The sequence below is a fragment of the Eutrigla gurnardus genome, assembly GCF_963514095.1.
Source record: "Eutrigla gurnardus genome assembly, chromosome: 20".
NCBI lineage: Eukaryota > Metazoa > Chordata > Actinopteri > Perciformes > Triglidae > Eutrigla > Eutrigla gurnardus.
In genome coordinates, this window is record NC_139931.1 from 13020442 (window position 1) to 13042505 (window position 22064).

The 22064-nt window shown below is 42.2% G+C and overlaps 1 protein-coding gene across 2 annotated transcripts; it reads left to right on the forward strand.

Annotated features, from left to right (window-relative positions):
• Positions 1–638: 638 nt before the first annotated feature.
• On the forward strand, positions 639–21486 carry LOC311031362 (SH3 and cysteine-rich domain-containing protein 2-like). Of its 2 annotated transcripts, XM_084037641.1 has the most exons (11): positions 639–1203; positions 7639–7987; positions 9816–9910; positions 11820–11904; positions 14253–14368; positions 14980–15049; positions 15242–15381; positions 15476–15564; positions 17619–17670; positions 18791–18928; positions 19346–21486. In XM_084037641.1, exons 1-11 carry the CDS (start codon positions 1120–1122, stop codon positions 19442–19444), a joined length of 1317 nt encoding a protein of 438 aa, XP_083893767.1. In that variant the 5' UTR covers positions 639–1119; the 3' UTR covers positions 19445–21486. The 2 variants fall into 2 exon arrangements, with proteins under 2 accessions (XP_083893767.1, XP_083893768.1); XM_084037642.1 differs by lacking the exons at positions 14253–14368; positions 14980–15049 and having other exon boundaries at positions 640–1203.
• The last annotated feature ends 578 nt before the right edge of the window (positions 21487–22064 follow it).

Here is a 22064-nt window from a genome sequence, read left to right on the forward strand (position 1 = left end):
AGAGCATCACCTACACGGCAGCTTCTGTGCTTCCTAAGGCAGGTGGGAAATGACAGGAAATTCATGATAACAGAGTACAAGTGTGGCTGACTCACAGCTTCATAGGCTGCAGGAAGTTCTGCTAAAAATCATCCATTTCCGTCATTTTAACAATCCTCTGACAGTGATTCATAGTAATGACATACTTCATGTTGTTTTTCCGTGTGTGTGTGTGTGTGTGTGTGTGTGTGTGTGTGTGTGTGTGTGTGTGTGTGTGTGTGTGTGTGTGTACATGTGAGTTTTAAAGAAAATCCATTAATTGACCTGTTGGAACTACTTGCAATTGTGTAGTTTCACTTCCTTTTCATTAGGATTTTAAGGACACAAAGTAGAATCAATAAGAACACTTTACCGGAATCAAGGGAGAGGATAAAGGAGGAACATCGTTTCTTACGTTCATCATAAAGAGAAAATGACAATTTTGAGGTAGTCTATATTTGGGCTTAAAGTAAGCCCCCGCCCACCACCGTGAGCACTGATTCCGTCGACATGAATCCTGGCAGAGTTGTAAAAACGGACCCAATCACGCTCCTCGGACGCACGGGAAGGCGTGCCTCACATTGCGCTTAAATTTAAGTGTGTGTCCTGGTGAAGGGCACAGTTGGCTTTGGATTTACACCTATCCAGCGCCTTCCAGAGCACAAGCCGTGTTTGGATATACTAAGATATTTCCACATCGATGTGTTGCTGACTCGAACCGTTTTTTTCTTCTCTAAACTACGGGACGGAATTGTGCCACATTGGAGTTTTGCGATGCGCTTCAAGCAGCGCTACAATTTGACTAACCGTGCGCGAGCCTCAACCCGAATGCTTGTCCTCGCCCGGCACGAGCGAAATCTAAACAGCTGGCGTGTGTATGTTTAGAAACAGTTTAATCAACCTGCAGTTGGTGTGTGGCGCGCAAATGGCCATTAGGCGTCCACCTCGCAGCGCGCACGGATCCCTGTGATGTGGATCTGTCACACTTTACCAAGCGTGTGTATGAAAGCCCGATATTTCCTACGGACTAACAGTTTGTGAAGGTTTTTTCTTTTATTATTATTGTTTGTCTCTTGAACGACTCTTTCCATCACGGTGTCCATGATGACCGAGAACAATGAGATGGAGAGCGACTCTCAGCTCCAGCGCTCTCCAAACATGTCCATCCAACCGATGTCATCCAAGGCAAGTACCGAGAGCTTTGAGCTTTGTTGTGTAAATCAACTACACTCTTATGTCCAACAGTTGACACTATAATCTCCACAACTTGGCCGAACAGTTTCCTTCACACAATGAAGACCAACTGATTCCCGGCGGAATAAGATTATTATTTTACCTCTTGTCATGTGGAAGTTTTGTATTCCTCCTCATTATTATTCCACCGGTTTGTGTAATATTAATGTCAATTCTTCACAATTGCTGCTGCATCCATCACTCCTGCGTCACTGGGTGTAAGCATACACGTAGGGCGTGATGTCACTCTGTCTATGTCTGCCCTTTTCTCACTGCCTCTCTCCCCTTCCTGCACACACACACACACGCACGTGATGATGGTATATGCTTCGTATTAATTAATGATAAGACAATATTTATTACTGTGTATGATTTACGTAGAAGAATGAATGCATTTCAGATGTATTATTGTTAGATTTGCTTTTTGGTGATTTTGAGTGAGTCATGTTACTTTTCCTACACACACACACACACACGCTCACTATATGTCAAGTAACTTTTTCTTCTATGCTGCAAGAAAAGCTTATATTTCAATAAACATAAATGGCCACATTTATAAATATGTGCATTTTGTACCTAATATGCAGAACTAGATCTCTGTTACCGTACAGGGTGGGCCTGCGTGAACCTCAAGTGTCCTTCCAACGTGTCCTTATGATTCCATTCAATTTGTTGACTTCACTGTATAAACAAAGATTTCAAGGGCTGGCATCCAAGTACAGGAGCTGTGAAAGCTTTCTCAATGCCTGCTTCTTAATGGAAGGCTTTTAGGACACTTGATTCATTAGGCCCGAAGACTTGATTCAACTTTGTCTCTACCTTGTGCCTCCCCTCCTCGCCCACGCACAAGCACACAAACACGCACACATGCTGTGGACAAGCAAAGCGACATTCAGATGCTTCATCTAAATATTTGATGTCCTCTCTGAGAAGCATGAAAGGGCATTGTAGCGAGCTCCGCTCCAGTTCCCTCCTCACCAGCTGCTACAAAGGAATTTAGGTGAGATTCTGTGCCAAGTCGGACTGATTAGTATCCACATGATTCATTGGCCAACTACCACCACATCACAACCAGTTAATCAGGCTGCCATTCAATCACCATCTCCTTTCCTCATCCGTTCCTCTGGTCTCCCACGCGATCGAGGCTGCGCTGGTTGGATTCTAGGGAATAGATTTCACTTGAACCTTCAGCCCTCCTGCTCCTGGCACAGCTCATATATGTTTGAAGTGCAGGTGGAAGGTTAATTGTGACATTTTGTGAACTTCCTTCAAATGCTCAGCATTCAATAGCTCCCCGCCACTGGAGGATCAATGAGAATTTCCAACCATATAGGAGTCGATTAAGGAATCTCGTTGGAGCATATTGAAGTTAATGTCAGCTTGGCTCCCATGTGCAGGTGTGATCCCAGGAGATGGGAAATCCTTCACACCAATATTCCACTCAGATTTAAACACTTAAGTCAAGATAATTCACAAAATATTAATGATAATAAAATAAATGCCACAGGGTTTAATTTGTGAAGGAATGTAATCAGACACTTAGCCATGTGTCCATGATGTTTTTAATTAGATACGTATGATAGGGAGCTTGCTCTGATAACAGATGCTCCCTGAAATCCAACCATCCCACAAAGATGGATATCAGCATCGGGAACAGAGAAATACTGTGCCAGAGGATTAAGAGGAAAGGGAGCATGGACATTCTCCCTGGCTCCCAACAATGTCCTCCTGGTCTAATGCCAAGGCTGGCAGAAATGTGATTGGTGGAGCAGATGAGATGCCTTAACAGCAATCAGCAGCTTATAGCGACGCTCTCGAGAGAGAGCTGTTGGATCTCTCAGGGCTGTTGATGCTTTGGGAGCATTTTCTGTGATGGGAGTACACAGGTGAAGCGCTTTCTTTAAGATGAGCGCTCAGGATAAGTGATGTAAAGACTTGAGAGAATACCCTAGTGCTTTTGGAAGATTGGTCCATTTGTCTGCTTTCCCACTGTGCGACGAGAACATCACAATTCATCCACGTGTCCCTCTTAGGATTCAGCTTCTTCACTCAATGTGAGCACATAAGCACACAGACAGTTGAGTGATACATGGTGACTGGAATTGCCTACAGTGATGAAATGAGAACCTGACAAGTATAGCTTAGTCGTGAACTATACAGTTTGTGGCCATGTCTAGTTGTTTTCAATCATAAAAAAACATTTTTCATCAAATATCAAAGAGTTGACAGTGTAAGGGGAGGCATGGCGGAGATAGAGAGGGGAAGTTGCAATTATATGCTATTAGGGGCAATAATTCAACATCATCATTTACTGTCCAATTTCATAATTCAAAGCAAATTGTATGTTTTTATCAGTCTGAACAGTTTTGTCTGATATCATTTGTAGATGTCCATTGCAGAACAAGATCAAATGTTTGGGCCAATCCATCCATTAGATGTTCATATAGCTCAAATAAGTGAAACGTTTGACCTGCTGGTGGCGCTAGAGGCATAGACAGGAGATTACCAAAGTCAGTAGGATGCATTATGGCAATCTCATAATTGTTTTCAATATTTTGGATGGACAGATGCACATGCATTTCTATGCTGGTAGCTTGGCTAAAATTACAAAATAGAAGGGAAGAAAACTCATAGGTGCGTTTAATATGGATTTCTAGTGATCTCTAGGAAGTTAATGTCCTAAACTCTCATTGAAACCACTCACACTTTAAAAATTCACCTCACATTCTATTAATTATCAGTGACGCTGATCTAGAGTGACGCGAGCAAGGGAGTACGTCGCAAAGGGAGACTGGAGTGGGCCAAGGTCTCCATTGATTAATGTAACACCTTCACTGCTCTGATGTTTATTAATGTGACACTACAGGCAGAGCTGTTATACACTAGGGTTCCAGGTAGAGCTACAAAATACCGGCTGTATTTCCATTTGTGTGTCGCTGAGGAGGGGAAGGAGAGTATCTGTTGGGGAGATTTCTTTGTCGCCACCGGTGCTCGCTCAGAAATACCATCCTCCTCCCCTCGTTAGACACTGACAGCCTTTGTGTTGTGTTTTTGATGTTGTGTGTGAACTGAAAAATGGGTGGATGATGAATTACCAGGGCAAAGCTGCATGGCGGGGTTAGGAAAGAAGTTATAATCCGCGCTACTATTTCACACACAGTTTCGCCTTCATTAAACAGTCCTAGAGAGGGGGAGAAGTGTCGGTGTGAGCAAGCACGTGATTGGCTGACTGTGTCGTGTGTGCTTGTGTGTGTACATGCATGAGTGAGAGGCAGCCTGTGATTATACATCTCTCGTATCTCGTATTCAAAGCGAGAATCTGCCAGGATGCCGTGCTAAATGACAAACTTCAGTCAAGAAGTGAAACCTTGGGACGTGAAACTGGTCCACAATCCTTCCTTTAATAATGAAGCACGCTGTGCCCAAAGATTTTCTGATATGTGTAATTTTTTTGGTCTCTCCCTGTGATTTTTTTGCTATTGTTATAAATCCTTGAGGTTGTCATTAGCAAGGTATTCCTTTTTGAGACTGAATAGCACTTAAAACAAGGTCGGACACACATTTCTGTGTGACTAGCCTTAAAGGTGGACCATGGGTCTGGGGACGGTAGGAATATGAACTATGTTGAACACTAGCTTTGATAATGTGATTTTGAACTGCAGGGTGGAGGTGTATCTATTGCAGTGGTCGTTTTTTTAAACCCCTATTACTGCTGCACTTTGCTGCTGACTACACAGAGGTGATACCATTTTAATTTTGAAATGTTCTCTCCTGGGTGAATCATTTAGTCCACACTAAAACATGTTATGGCCACATGCTGTATTTACTGTCACATTCCCAGTGGGACTAAGCCTTTGTTGCTCTTTTTGACCTCTGGACAGGCTGGTGCATCCCAAATATATCTCAGCCTGGGCCCTGGCCCAATTCAGTTATGATTGAGAGAGGATATCGGATGATATTAAAGTTGTATCAGTGAATTATGTCCACTCAACCTGCCCTCTATGGAGCATTGATTTTGGACATTTATGTCGCATACATGCGATTGGGGCTGGGGATATGGATCGAAGATGTGAGAATTATGAGCGTCCGCTAAGACAGCTCATCAAAAATAGTCTGTAGCAGTGAGATGGTTGCAAGTGCTTTTTAATAACATTTTGTTTTTTGCATGCCATTGTGAGTCATTTATTTCACGTTTTTAACGTTTTATCACACTGGTTTTAACTTGGAAATATGACGCTCTCAGCTAATGTTGAAATAGAAGCTAACGAGGATGATTTTTAAGGCTTGCACACTGACAGATGATTAGATTAGCTGTAATTGAGACATGTGCTCTTGCCAGAGCTGTTATGCCAGCACTCATCTGCTGTGATTCGGAGAGCTCCGCTCAAGACTGTGACGCTGCACAAAATACATGGAGACGTGCGTCAAAACACTCCAACATAAACTAACATTGTCATTTTTTAATGTATATCACCTTCTACAGTAATACGTCATTATCCATAAAGAGTTTATAGGTTGTAATGGTTGTAATAATGGCAACTTTTGGGTCGCCAGGTTGTGAAATATCCTTTTGGCTAATGTATATCTTCCTCCAGCCCAACTTGCTCTTCAATTAATCTTGATTATTTCCTAGAGTGCAAAATCTCTGACTCTCCATTAAAGACTTACTAAAACCTCAAAATTGATGATGATGAGATTGAAGAACGGTCATGCGATCCATAGAGGATTATAACCACCCTATAAAGTAATTCATGTTCACAAAACAGATGTCACCACGCTGTCTATTTGTAGATTTCTGTAGCTTAACACAACCTTCATCCCCCACCCCGATTTTTTTTATAGCACCTTAAAAGGAAGGCGAGCTTATTTTACACATCAAAGTCTGTTTACAGGCCTTGGAGGGGGTAAACGAGTGTATAAAGCCTTTTGCTGCTGTGTGAAGTCTGATTAATCCCCACCAGTGATGTCACTTGAGTCAGCGTCAGTTTCTATCTGAGCAGGTAACAACACTATTGGGTATAAACGAATGCTGCTGGGTGTTTTTGGATGAGGAAATAATAACTGGAACACTCAAGGACATGAGTCAGACTGTCTCTGTTTGTATCATTAATGAAGCAAATAACAAATTATGAACCCTTCATCAGGCAAAATTGACAAAGAATATCACCATTCTGTGCCCTTACCACAGCTACAATAGCAAACTAATGTATCCCGCCAGTTACTCAGTCTTATCTTCATCAGTGTAATCTGATGGACGGACATTTCTAATAGAGATTTAATGAGGAATCATGTGCACTCAGTTACAGAGACCTTTGAGTCTCTTGCACTATGTCCATTTACCTCACAAACACACACACACACTCAAATAGACAAAGTGTTTTCATATCTTATTCCCAGACGCGCGGAGCTGTAAACAGCATGTCCCTGTAAAGTGATTATGTTTGGCGCTGAGCAGAGAGCACGCGCAGACAGGCAGAGCGTGTGCACACGGAGTGTCTGTGGCCTACTGATTATCTGTCTGTGTTGATCCATTCATCCCCTGCGACACGGCCACGCCCTCACACTGCTCCCCCGCTGCTCTCCTCGCTGCATGTCAAGGTAACAAATGGCTGCCTATTCCTCGGGAAAATAGCCTCATCATCTGTACACAGAGCTGGAGGGAAACATCAGGAAGCATGCGTTTATCTCCGGCCAATCAATGCCAGACGGCTGCAGAGAGCAGAGCTTACAGACTGTCGCTGCTAAACAAGATACAAGGTTGATTATGTCAATGCACATGAGAGAGGTTACATGCAATTTGATATTGTTTGGATGCTGTGGGCATGTGAGGAGGGATCCATCAGCCCTGCATGCATGCTTAGTGCAAGCCGGTGGCACAATCAATGGGTCCAATGAGCAGATTCTAAGAGATTAAGAGCCCCGAGGATAGGCTGCAGGTAGGTGATAACACTGTGTAAACTGTCTTGTTTCATTTCATCACAATAGCCCGCCTGCCGCCACCAAGGAAATGCCAATTACACGCAGCAGTCCTCAATGTATGGCCGTGGGTGTTCTCAATGAGACCTTGTTTAACAGTGGCAAAGCTGCTATGTTAAATGTTACTGTTGGAAGGATGTGCTTGGTCTACTACTAAAGGGAATAAACAGGTGTCTTAGCTAATGTGTCGTATCCATATGAGGTGATATCGCATTTCATGAGTCATCCTCTCTCCGCATAGTGTACAGAGTGTTGTGTTTATGGATGGCGCGATATTGCCTGTGCTGCCTTGAGGCTGCATTGGACATTTGTTATTGCTCCCAAATGTGGCGCTGCATTCCCGCTTATCTTGTGTTTATTCACAGTGAACCTTCTTTCTCTCCGTCTCTGTCAATGTGTGTGTGTGTGCAGCTCCAGCGACTAAAACGCTCGCTGTCCTTCAAGACCCTCATGCGCAGCAAAAGCGTGGAGAACTTCTTCCAAAGGTCCTACAGTGATGCTCGCCTGCCCCCAGATTTCATCACAGACCCACCGCCTCCTTCTCCCCCACTGATGCCCGGCTCTCCTCTCGTCGGCAACCGCTCGCCGTCCATTTCACCATCTCTCAGCCCCAACCCCTCCATCTGCTCCCACTCGCCCTCTCTCAGCCTTTCCCCGTCACTGCCCATCAAGCCTGCTCAACCTCAGATCACGCACTGTTTCCAGGACCATGTCTTTCGCAAGCCCACCAACTGCCAGCACTGCAAGCACATGATAGTGGGTAAGGTCCTCCTTCTTCTCCCTGGACTCTTTGCTGTTTTCAAGTCAATGCTTAGCTGCAGTCTTCACAGGATTTCTAGACACGCTGTTTTGATGTGGCATCTCAAGACTTAAATAAACTTGTTAGATACGGACAATGATTTCTCACCACAGTAGAATTTAGGAGACTACAACTCCTAAAAGCAAATCTATTTTTCTATGTTAGCAGTTATTTGCTTTCTGGCAGAGAGTTAGATGAGAAGGGCAGGAAGCAAATTTCCCAAAATGTCAAACTATTCCTTCAGGGTATGGAAGAAATTAAGATAATAGGGGCACTTGTTTCAAAATAAAATCCCCTGATACAGATGACTTTTTAAATCACCTCACTGGCTGAATTTAGTTTTTTAGCCAACAATATCCACCCAGGTGTAAATGGCATGGCAGAGACAGGCACCCAGGTATCTGTAGTCAACAACACTATTTGCCCCCGACCTGGGCACACCTTAGTTACTATGTTGTGTAGGCTGTTTATATATTTTTCTAAACCTAAACAATTAGTTTTTTTGCCGTAACCGAATCAAAATGTGACTGAAAACTGAAAATAATAATAATTAGAGATGTGTGTCGGGTGTGTCTGTATTGTGTGATTGAATGAATACCAGCTGGGGTCAGTTTAAGGAGTCGGCAGGCTGTGGTGGTATAAAACAGACAATAAAAGCTGTTTTAAAAGTGTGAATCAACGCAACCATGGTGTCCTTGAGCACGCAGTCATAATTGGGAACCTACAATATTATGACAGTTTGTTTCAGCAGAATGTAACATTGGTCATGGACAGACGTCCACAGTCAGTCACTCATTCACTGTTACTAATACTACAACTACTACTACTAATAATAATAATAATAATAATTATAACAACAACAACAATAATAATAATAACAATAATAACAATGATAATAACAATGATAATAATAATAATACTGATAGAAAATTAGCTTCAGACTTGGACTGTATATCTACAATGCAGCTCTTTGTGTTCATCTGTGAAGAAACCATTTCATCATTAAAAGGGATTTCTGTGGTTAAGATGAGTTTGTGCTTTCATCCCCAATTTGATGCTTGTCCTCTTTCTGCTAAATCTAGTTCCTGTCACTATGATTAATTACAGACTGCAACCTGCTTATGCACCTGTGTTTTTTTCTTCTTCTTGTTTTTGCATGCCTGCATTGTGGGTTTATTTATGTGATGCATCACTTCACTCTAGCTTTACTCCTCTGCAGCCCCCCAAAACAGTCTCTTTATCCTTGTTAGGCTGATTAAGTAAAATCCATGTTTTCTCCTTAAATTACAAGCAAATGTTTTTATCGAGCCATCCAATTTGTTTTATTGTTGTTTCTGCTCCATAATAGACCTCCCTTTGTCCAACATCCAGACATCTATTCATCTTTGGTTTGTAGACTCAAAAGTGACTCAACCACATCAACACATTTAACAACAGCAGATTTCTCATTGCCCAACAACATGAGGGGGAACCATCTCAATGCTCAGAGGCTCTTCTCACTGATGCACTCGTCAGATGAAAAAGCAAGATGACTCATGCCAAATCGATGATTGAAATATCTCCAGCTGGTTTCCAGTGTGTCCAGGTTGTTTTGGAAGAGGAGCTGTTGATTATGAAGCCGTTGGTGTCAGTGCCAGCTTGATAACATGAGAAATCTAAATTACACTCTCTACCTGAGCAGAGGGAAGCCTGCTCATGATCTAAAGGCTCTGCAGTTCTGCAGTCTGTGGCTGCTTCCATGTCTGTGTGTCATCTTGTCTCACTCTCTCGTCTCTATCCCTCTCTGTAGGAAACTCCAAACAGGCTCTGCGGTGTAAAACCTGCAAGATGGCTGCTCACCTGTGGTGCACCTCCGAACTATCGCAGCAGCTGTGTCATGGGAAGGTGCGAATGCATTTTTGATGATTTGATTTGATGACTTCAAATATAACACTGTTTTTTTTCTCAACCTAATCACCAGATGACTTGCTCAACGATTTATGTCTAAGCTGTTTTTTTTTAATTTGGCAACATCTTTGGTGCTAAGTTATCACTGCTGTGGTGTTCTTGTGACATAGGCCTCCCTCACTTCAGACAGTGTGGGTGATGATGTGATGGGTTTTTACTGTTTGTGTATGTGTATTACTGTCTCTGTCTGTGCAGGCATAGTGGCTAACCACTTCTTCCTCTGTTAATTTCCAAATAATATGGAAAAAAAACCCAATTATGATTAAAACATTATGATCTGAAATAAGTATCCAGCCTAACGCATCTCAGGCAAATATTCAGTTGTTCTCTATTTTACTAAAAAAGAAAGAAGAAATATCTTTAAAGGAATCATCCAGCAGCTGGTTAGTTTAGCACAAAGACTGGAAACAGAAGGAAACAGCTGGCTCCATGCAAAGGTAATAACACCTGCTCACTAATTACTAGGTCATTTTTTTGTTTGCCGTGACCCTGAATACAGGATAAAGCGGTAGAAAATGGATGGATGGATGGATTTTTTTGTTTGTTCAATCCATACAGGAAACCAAATATAAAATTCCCAATTTTAAGGGGATTATTTCTTGGCTAGGTCTTCACTGGTTGCCTGGCAACTGCTCCCTAGCCAAGAAATTGTGCAGCACATCCCAATAAAATGATACAATATTAAAATTATTCAGAGGACCAGCTATCAATGCATAATAACAGCAGCATAACTGTGTGTGTGTGTGTGTGTGTGTGTGTGTGTGTGTGTGTGTGTGTGTGTGTGTGTGTGTGTGTGTGTGTGTGTGTGTGTGTGTGTGTGTGTGTGTGTGTGCGCGCGCGCGCGCGCGCGCGTTTCCAGTGTTTTGTGCTAGGCTACGCTAACCTGCTGCAGGCAGTTTAGGAGTTGTCCATAATTTAGTTTTATAACTTTCATTCTTCCACAGCATGTTTTGAGTTCGTTTTCGATTGAAGTGTAACACTTTGGTCACCATAAATGTCTTATTTAGCATTCAATACCTTACCTCCACCATCTGTGTCACTTTTGGTTGCAAAAATTGAGGTGGCAATGGACAAAATGCTAAATTCGAGGCTTCAAAATCGCAGTCCACAAATGGGTGACATCACAGGGACTATGTCCACTTCTTCTATGCTGTATATGTCTGCAGGATATGTCCTTGATTAGCATGTTTATCTAACAACACAAGTTTCCCCATCTCGGTCCAGTCGAACCAGTTACAATAACCATTTCAATGGCAATACTTTTTTGTAATCAATTGTTTTTATTTCAAAAGTAAAACAATAGTCATAAAAAAACACGGACTAGAGAGTAACTACCCCCTCTTGGACCAAAATGGTCATCCACAACAGGTAAAATCTCATCAGACCAGAACCTGGGGATCTTTACAGGAACAAAGGTGTCACGGAGTGTTTCTCTCATCAGCATAATAACAAACAAACTGATATAACCTAAAACACTTACTGTGCTTGATTCCATTTGAAATTGCACCCATGCAGACACACACACACACACACACACACACAAACAGAATCACATCTATGCCGTGCACACTAGTAAGTGGCTGAGTGAATTTATTGTCCATAGCACCAAATAAAACTAACCACTGCTTCAGTTTGAATAATAACTTAATAGCAGAAATTGGCAGAAATGAACCAACATGTTTGTGCAGCATGTTCCCCAAGTGGTGCATCTTGATGTGTTTCTGACATTTCCAAATAACTCCATTAACGTCTTTAAGTCATCACATGAGCCAGTTTCCCACCAGCTCAGCCTATAAACAGGGAGTAAACTGAAAAAAAATCTATTATTTCTGTTCTCCTCCATTAGTCTGGAGCATTCAAGCGAAACTTCAGCTCACCATTGCTCGTCAATGACCAATTGTCTGTCGTCAAGGAAGTTCTGCCAAGCCAAGGTGAGCATACCCGAGTGTCTGTGTGGGTGAGTTTTCTGAGTGAGTGCACATGTGCATTGTTATGTATGCGTCCCATGTGCTTTTGTTTTGTGATGTTGCTGTTGTCTAGCCTTTTGGTTTATTTGTAGATTTTTGTGTGCTTTTGCATGCACTGTAATAAAACCAGAAGTGTCTTCATCTCACCTGACGGCCGAGGAGCGTGAAGTGGGAAAATATAAAGAGGAAGAACAAATTCAGCTTCTCTTGGAGGCTGATGGACGGTCTGCACCCTGAAAGTATGTGAATAAATACTATATATACTATAAGTTCTGATGTTCATGTTTTTATATTTCTGTTTCTGCGTTGTACTGTATATCCTTGGACTGATGAAGGGTATTACTGTACTGTCTGGCACTTCAGTTTGCACGTCTAAAGCTTCACCAACATTGAAATGCTGCTTATTTTCTGATTGATCCAACTAGCTCTCTGCAACACATACCTCTATTTCACCAAAGATTACATTTTGAATACATAGCACATTTCCACTTCATGGTGTACATTCATGGACGTGAACAAATCTGCCATTTCCTTGTTGTCTCTTTGTCGAGTCGACCTGCTGAATGCTAAAAGGCAACGCCACAGGAACACACAGTCGTGTGCTAAAAGTACCTGGATTTGTTCTTCCTTTCATCATCGTCTCTGGCTTGTTATTATTCTTTGTCATACCTTTGGATGAACATCTGTGTTGGTGATACAGTCCTTCATCTCACATACTGTACGCCTTGCTGAGTCAGGGTTAGCACCTCGTGCTGCCACTTCCTTGCACTATCCATGAATCAGGGAACAGTTGACCTACAGCTCTGTCATCACCTCGAGCTGAGCGCCATGATGCCGTCAGAGCCAACTGAGACCGCAACCTGCCAAACTCACAATCGCACATTGCAACGTGTCCTCGTAATTATGCTAACGAAAGGCTATGTGAGCTCATATTTACACACATATAATATTAGATGGCATTTTTTTATGAAAGGATTTACTTACAGACCCTGTAATTTCACAGTAACTGCCTTTTGGCAAAGAAGTTTATTGTATCACATTAAACCTCATTTATGAGGGTGAGAGTCTTATAGCTGCAGGAGTGAAGTACCTAACGGTTAACTCTCTAAGTTGAAATCTCTCCAGGACAATTAAAATCTGATTAGCTTCCAATTGAAATATAGACAAGGATTTATTTCTTTATTTAAACAAGGCCAACAGCGACGTTGGGTGCAAGTTAAGGTTAAGGATGGAGCTAACTGTGGTTATTGAATGTTTCAGCCTATAGTTTGGAAGAGCCTGAGGTTTACAAAGGTACATAATAAGATGCATAGCCATATCATATATATAGCTCTCCTTTCTCTACATATGAATACGCATATGAAGCCATATCATATATACAGCTCTCCTTTCTGCAATGAAAAGAAAGCTGAAGGTCAGACACTCTGTAAAAATAATTATTTGCAAAGGGAAGTATAGAGTCCCTTAGCACGACTTTATAATGTTTACTCTCCTCCCATACAATTAATTGCTCTTTGGAGAAATGCCTCCTTCAAAGAAGGATGCTACAATCAATTTAAAGCACCCCTGAATACTACTAATACATTTATATACGCTCTAAATATTATTACTGCAGAATTTCTGTTAGTGTTCTTTTTAATTTATCCCCTGACGAGAGCCTGGAGGCACTGATTCGATATGAAGTTGAAAACCATTATGACTTCATCCTGCAGGATATACACACACACACACACACACTTGCTGCACTTCTGGCCCTGTAAAGAAAAAAATATCCTGCCCTCCATTCCACTCATGATGAGCAGGATGGAAAAAGGAGGAAATTTAATCCCTTCCTTCAGAAATGCTGTGATAGCACCGAGCACTTCCTTCTTCATGACGTGTAGCAATGAAGTCTTTCTGAGGATTTCCATATTTTAGATTTCATCATTTATTCCTTTACTTCTCAACTACAGCTCCAGATATATTAGGTCTAGTAAAACTAAGACACATCTCCTGCCATTAAGTAAATGTATAATAAATCAAGTCGTGCAGAATTCTTGGAATAAATTGACGTCCCCTTAACTTTTGGCTGCTGTCCTCTGTCGACTCTAAAGTGGGTCACATTGGTCCAGGACTGTCTGTGTTACTACAGTTATATTTAGACCCTATGGTTCCTCTAGATTCACACAATAGTAATCATGTGCTGTGCGTGCGTAAAGCTGTGTCTTTGCATGAATAATGTATGTGTGTGTTTATAAATAAAGTGAAATTAAGTGTGTGCATGCATGAGTTTTATGAGTGTGTGTGTGTGTGTGTGTTGTGTGGGGTTTCAGAGGCTGCAAGGATGCGTGTGGATCCTGTGTATGCCGCCTTGCGCTACGGCACGTCCCTGGCACAGATGAGCCGCTCCAGTTTTGGCAGTTTGTCAGAGTCTCCAACACGCAGCCTGGTATGACATCATCGGCCTGTGTTTGGGGGTAGAGGGCCGTTGGATGAGTGTGATTAAGTCATGACCTTTTCGTGACATTGGTCCAGCGGTCAATTCGCTGGTGAAATATCAAGAACATAAATACAGCATGCAGTGATTTGTAGCTCCATAGTTTCTAGTTCTGCTATGTTTTCTTAAAGCTTTAAAAATTATCTATAATCTATCTATAATATCTATATATAGAAATTAAATATTAGCAAGGATTAAGTTGAAGGAAATAAATAGTTTAACATTTTGTGAGCAATTAGATGAGAAGATTCATACCATGGAAATCAATGTTATCATCGGTCGAATGAGAGTAATAAGTGAGCGAATGAGATAAAAACTATCAAAGTTTTGCTTGAAAATGTATTTCAAAGGTTTCTTCTCTTTTGAGGTCATGCTAGTCCCCCACTTCCTGTAAATCCAACCTGGCATATGGAAAGTGTTATAATTAAGCATTAGAGAATCATCTATATGGGGAGCTTAATGGATGACCCTGGACTCTATGTTCTTATTAAAAATGGAGTTGAACCCGTGTGCTCCTGGTGCTTACATCACATTTTTTCCTCTCTATTTCCTTCCTGGATAAGGGGGAGGGAGGTGAGGAGATGCAGCAGAGACAGTGCAGCATGGAGGAGGAGATAACTCAGGAGACAGGGGGTAAACACTGCTGTGTGTCTGTAGGTATATGTGCTGTATGTTCATGCCTATGTGTGTCTATGCATATGTTGTGTTCACCTGTGCACGTCTGTCTATGTGTGAGTGAGAGATTTACTTGCCTGATTGCATATGTGTGGGTGTATGCGTGGCTGGCTCCTTTTTTTTTTTAAGAAAAATTCTCACCCCCCTCAGACATCCCTGTCCCCGACGTCGAGATTGAGGAGGAAGATGAGAGCGTGAGCCGAGCTCAGACTCCTGCAGAAGCTCAGGCACCTTCAGAAGATCAGACTCCCGCAGAAGATCAGACTCCTGCAGAGGAGAGCAGTGTCATGGTACCACTCTGTTTCATCTCCATGTGCAGACTGCCACCGCTGGGGTGTATCTCTGTCTCACCACCTCTCCGTCCCCGTGTCTCTCTTTGTCCAGGTGCCTAAGCGCATTGAAGTTCACTCCATTCACACCTATGTAGCACTCTACAAGTTTCTGCCTCAGGAACAGAATGACCTGGAACTTCAGTGAGTAAAAAAGCCAACCAGACATTTCCATGCGTGTGCACGTGCAGGAGTGCTTATGGGGTATTGTCTTTTAGCTATTGTGTGTGTGTGTGTGTGTGTGTGTGTGTGTGTGTGTGTAGGTGCATTTGCTTTGTCTGTATTTTTGCCCCTGCTGTTTTTCCATGCAGGATTAAAATGTCCTCACCATCTGCAGAGGACAGTACCGGGGTGCCCTTAAGGACGACTAATTATAAACTCGAAGCCCATCACTGTCCCTTTACTGAGCTAGCGACTGAGCTGTGTTCCCGGCAGGGGAGAGGATAAAGACACTGAGCAACTGAGAGATGAAAGGGCGGACAGACATCAGGGAAGAAGGCATGAAGCTGAAGATTATCATAGGCATAGATTGAGAGAGGATGGGAGAGATTGGCAAAGCAATTTAAGTGAAAGCTTTACAAGACGAAGAAGAATGAGGGAAGAGAAGAAAGAAAGGGCAGGGTGGTAAAATGAGGGCAGGGTGTGTGTATGGATGGTTAGGGGACAACAAAGGCAGATTCATGGCACTGTTAACAGCCATCTGTGCTGCGGCTCTGTGTGACTGCACAATACATGTAAACTACTGAAAGCATAATGTGTCTCTGTGCTGTCAGGGTTTGATGGATTACAGGAGACAAAATATATACAACATTTTGGACAGAATCAAAAACAAAAGTTACATTATTTTCTTGCTAAAAAGTAAAAATGATCATTTTTAAAACAGGGCCTTGCTTATGATTAAGCCTGCAGTCTGAAGGTGAATTAAGATTGAAGGTGATAGGATCAAGTAGCAGCTTCTCAAAAGTAGGTTTAATACAGTACTCTTTCTTTTTAGTAAGCAGTTTTCATTTTCACTCAAAGAAAACCCAAACTGTCACTGGGTGCTTCTCGTTTCTGTCTCCCTAATTGTGGGTGCAACAGAAACAGGAAATAAAAATGCAACATTTTATATGTGTAAATGTTAACATTGTGACATCAAATATATGTAAGTTACAAAATGTTGGACCCTTCATCTATTATTGAAGGATTATTAAAGGTGCCCTTTTTCTGACACTGAGCTTCTCTTCCCAAAGACATCAGCTAAACTCTAACCAAACCCCCCTCTTCAACATAAAGGCCCTACCTTCACACTGCTCTCAAAAGAGGCTGCCCTAAAAACAGACCTCAAATGTTAACCAAATTTCAACTCTTTGTTTGTGGAAATGTGTTAGTTTGTTTGATGAATATAAAAACTAAACTATACATTTAGGTCCTAAGTAGCCTATCTGTGCACCTGGGAGCAGAATAATTGTTTCATTCTTAGTAAATGAGCAGTCTACGTTGAGATATATAGGTCTTACCCTAGTTGGTAAGTTTATGTAACAGGCAGTGAGAGCAGACACCCAGGAGACGCAACATACAGAAGTGCATTTGGGACAGCAGTTTCTCCCTTTTATCTAGGACAGTGTGTGTGTGTGTGTGTGTGTGTGTGTGTGTGTGTGTGTGTGTGTGTGTGTGTGTGTGTGTGTGTGTGTGTGTGTGTGTGTGTGTATGTGTGTGTATGTGTGTGTATGTGTGTGTATGTGTGTGTGTGTGTGTGTGTGTGTGCGTGTGTGTGTGTGTGTGTGTGTGTGTGTGTGTGTGTGTGTGCGTGTGTGTGTAGAAGTCATCAAAAACTGGTAGCATCATTAGCATGCAGGCCAAGTTGGCTGCAGACCTGGTCTAGCCTTCACCACTGCAGTAGACTATACAGAGGCATATTTCATGCAGACTACGTGACTTTGGTGTCGGCTGCTCTGTAACCTCCACAGAGGGACACAAACACTCATTTTAACCTCCAACGCTTTGTAACCGTGGGTAACCACTTTCTGTTTGCAGTTTCATAATGTCTTTTTTTTTGTCGTCCTCTCACTCAACTCCTTCCTTTGTTCTTTTCTTTTCTTGCTTGCGGCTCTCACACTCTCACCTCCCCTCATCTCCCCATCACGTATCCCACTCTCGTCTCCCTTTCCCTCTCCATCTTTTATTCTCCATCTCCCCTCCTGCCTTATCTCCTCCAGTCCCGGTGATCGTGTGCAGGTCACTGACGACTCTAACGAAGAGTGGTGGAAGGTGGGTAATAAATCATTTGCAACACACCTGCGTGTGTGTTTGTGTTCCTGTCGGAGCGTAACCGTGTTTTTGTGTGTGTGTGTTCATTTATTGTGTGCATGTTTAAAACAAGCATTTAATGCATAACACCTGCTCCAATTTCCCTGTCATAAATATGCAGGCAGCCACAGACAGAAATAGCACATCATTTCCTCCGAAAATGAGTTCAACATAATGAACTTGACTATTGTTGTAACCTCAAAGAGGTCTTTATTGAGTCTGTAATGAGCGTCACCCGCTCCTGATGGGAACAAATGGGCAACGTTGTGTGTCTGGGTTTTTCCGTCACAGAAAAGTGAAGATGCATGCAGAGTCTGTGTCTATCTGCCATCAGCGGACCGGTGTTTACTCGCATTTATGTAGCCTAAAATGACTCAGCAGTCATTAAAGACTTCAAATCAACACTGCATTCCGGGGAACCTCTAAATTATGTATGATTTGTGAATCATCTGCTCATCACTGATGTATGGTTTGTGAATCACTTCAGTGCACATGTCAACACCTGATGCAGAGCGTGATAAACTGTGAAATATTGCTGCATACTGAGGTTCACGCAAACATCATCTGCTTTCACCAGCAAGCAAAGCGTAGCGCCGTAATCTGCTTTTCCTATAAATACACGGAGAGTTAATGAGACATTACGGGGAAGCAATTTCTTGTCTGCCTTTTAAAAATAATGACATCCATTTAATTTATGTAATTTGATTGTTTGATGTTAAATTAATGCTACTCTTGTCTCTGCAGCCACAATAATTTAGCACTGCCCAGACAGAAATGTGCTGCTGTCTGTCTCACTTTGTTTTAATTTCCCATTACTATTCAGAATAGAGATACTCTTTGTTTCTCCTGACTTAACCGATGATGAACGCTCCGAAACATATCAATAAATTCAGAAACATTCAGCCGCTCCGAGCTTCCATGTCAGAGAGAAAAGCCATTCATCTGGATAATCATCAAAACACAGAAATTATTATATATGAATAAAGCTATCTGTAAAAGTAATTCCGACTTTTATTAACAGTATGAAATAGGTATCATGACACTACACAGTTCAAATGTACTGTTCTCTTGTGTTTTTCAGGGCAAGAGTGGCGACAAAGTCGGCTTCTTCCCTGCCAACTTTGTGCAGAGGGTCCGGCCAGGAGAGAGGGTGTGGCGGGTCGTCCAGGGCCTTCCCGGGAACCGAGAGAGAGGACACATGGCTGTTAGGGAATCCCAGGTACCCCCATATTATCAAACTGTTTCATGATTCTGCTGATTTCCTCCTCTCATTCATTTCTATACAACTCAAAGAACTACATTGACAGTTTGGGCCCATGATTAGTCACCTCACGTTTGTGAGGATCTACTTTTGGTACCCACTTTATCCTGTGCTTAGTCTGGGAGGTGGAGCCTATCACAGCACGTTTACCCAGGATTTGTGTTCCATTTAAGTCATTTCAAGTTAAGATATAGCCTACCAAGCATTAATTATGTTGAATAAGAGCAGGCAACTGACAGTAGCCTCCAGCTTGTTTATTCATTATGTTGGTACTGTTGAGTCAAATCCTAAGAAAGAGATACTGTATAATACTTTTGTTAGTATCTGTTACGTTATAGAAAATAGAACACCTGGGTTTCTGTCGATTCCTTTTAGATCTGTGTGGGGAAGCGGGAAGACGGCGACGCGTTTCTGAAGCTGAGCAGCGGGAAGAAGAGAGGTCTGGTCCCAGCTGACTCTATAGAGGAGATCTGAGCCTCTGTTCTCACATCAGCGTCCTTCCACTTCCACTTCCCCCTGGGAGGCACCCAAACCTTCAGACGATACGTCCATCATCGGCAAAACGACGGCCGCAGCCTCTCTAAAGTCTGACTTAAACCACAGACAAACTGGACGACACACTTCTGCAAAGAGCTGGAACCACAGCCCCCAATGAACACATGGTTTCCAGTTGAATTGATTTACTGGCTTTAACAGCGTGTACAGTTATGCAGTAGTCCTGCTTTTAGAAAGGACTGTTTCTCAGCAGTCTGGTTTTATCTTTATGATACAAAAATCAATGTTTCGTCAAAAACGCTTTAAATACGCTTGCCAGATGGCAGTCCACATAAGGTTTTTCCCCATCAAAAAGACGTCTATCAACGTGGGAGGAGGCTGAGTCCTGTTATGGGAACATGATGCCTCTGTCAGTGTCCTTTTCTTGTTTCTGCCCACTCCGTGTGTCTCATCCCTATCTGCTCATGTTAAGGTTTCTGGCCTGGGGACTGATATCACCTTCGTAATACCAACATGAGGCACTTGCCAAGGACAACTACTTCCAGCCAGACAAAGCTGCTGCCATTCAGAGAGAGGAGAATCAGATGACAAGTCTGCAGGATACGAAAATGATATCTGCACATGCCAACTTGAGAGTGGAGAAGTTTAGGAAATCCAAAGGCTCTGATGATCTTTTTCACAGGAAACTCAAAAAATATGGTACAAAAATGTGTCAGCATATTTTTAATTTCTGGTAAGAGTCAGCCAGAACCCATGCTCCATAGCATGATCAAATCAACACATTTTGCAAAACAAACATTCCCTTTTCAACTGTCGACGAGACAGGAACCGTTCTCTTTTTGATTAATGACATATCCATACAGGACTACATTTTGTTGAATATATCTTGTACTCAGAAACGACGATGAAGATGATGCAGGAGAAATCAAATGGAAAGGAGCTGAAAACGGGGAGGCTTGCCCTCCCACGTTTGGCTGATTGTTGTGGGCATTGAGCAAGACCTTCTAAGCATAACAGTGTCAGTTGCCGTTCCCCTGTTTTCACATAAAGGAGCTTGATGGGCATAAAACCCCGCCAGAGAGCTGCAGAGGGTGTTGCAAATGTTGCACAGCATTATTACATGACTTCACTCGAGCTGGAGCTGTGGGAAATAAACTGTCGCTGGTCTGCCAGAAAAACAACGCAGTGGGGATCTTCTGTCTGGTTTCACTGACAGGTTTGAGGATGACAACAGAGGGGGAGGAGGTGCAGTAAGACATCAGTCATGAACCATTGTGAGTCAGCGTGTGCATTCAGGTACTGTTGTACCCATGAGTGCACCGGTCATCATTGATTAAAATGTCAGCAATGTCATCTTTTGCTCTATTGATGCGACCGTTCAGTTATGGCACAAAAAAGTGAAGGCATTTTTTCCCCGTAATATATGGAGGTACACTTCTGATGGTTTAGATTCCTATTCACTCATTCGTCGGAAAGAAATTGAGATTTATTGAAAAGGACACCTTGAAGAAAATGTAGCTCTGAAGCACAGAATGCAACAGTAGAATGAAGAAATAATTTAACTGGTATGTCTTCTTTCAGAGAACAAAGATCTATCTAATATGATCCTTCTTTAGTCTACATATATGTGAAAGCCTTTAGAGACTGAGAAATAAATAAGTTTCTCTCATAATAACAAGACTAGCACTTTATTTTGTGTCATAAGTTTTCCTCTTTGTTGAGGTAGTGATTCACTTCACGTCACCATGGAGCTCTTTTCTTGAAGTGCTTATGGTTTGTCTTTGTGCGTCAGATGTTTCTAAAGTCACAAAATATCAGAGATGGAAAAGCAAAGAGAAATATACAGTTTAGCAGCATAATCCATTGGAGCAGAACTCGATTTTTGACTTTTACCCCGTAAGCACTTGTTGTTTTGCATTGTGTCTAGTTTTCTGTAGCATCACATGTTCACCTTTGAGAATTTAAGATGTTTAAGTATGTGTTTGGATGTATCCAGAGTCATTGGTTGGCCACATACCTCAATAAAATATCTTTACAAAACAGTCTCTGCTCTTTCCATGACATGATTTGCACACCGGCACGTTTGAGATCACATGTGAATGTTGTTGATCTCGCAGGTCTGCATGACAGCTTTTGGTGTTTTTCTGAATCTGTAATCATATTCAAGCCTAAAAGATAACAGGGATAACTAAGGCCCATTTATTGACATGTTATAGAGTCATCCATGCATAATGCAACATTTTCTATCCACAAACACACACTGCTGTGCACAGAGGAAGGCTAAAGTGCTGTTTTCAGCACCGCTGCTGGGGGGGGGGAGTAATTCAGACCCTTTTATTCCATCACCCGCAGCTACATAAACCAGAGGAAAAGTGATGTCATTTTTAGCAAACAACAAAAAGTCAAATGAAGGAAACCATCCGTGCTTCTTTTACTGATTCGGTTTTATTTGGACCAATGGAAATGGAGTCAATTCACTTAGTCAATGATGAAATTTGCTTATCAGCACAGCAACTGAGGTGGAGCTGTGTGTGTGTGTTAGCTGAGCTGCTGAACTGTCCATTATCAAGCGTGGATGCACCTCAAAGCCACACAATTT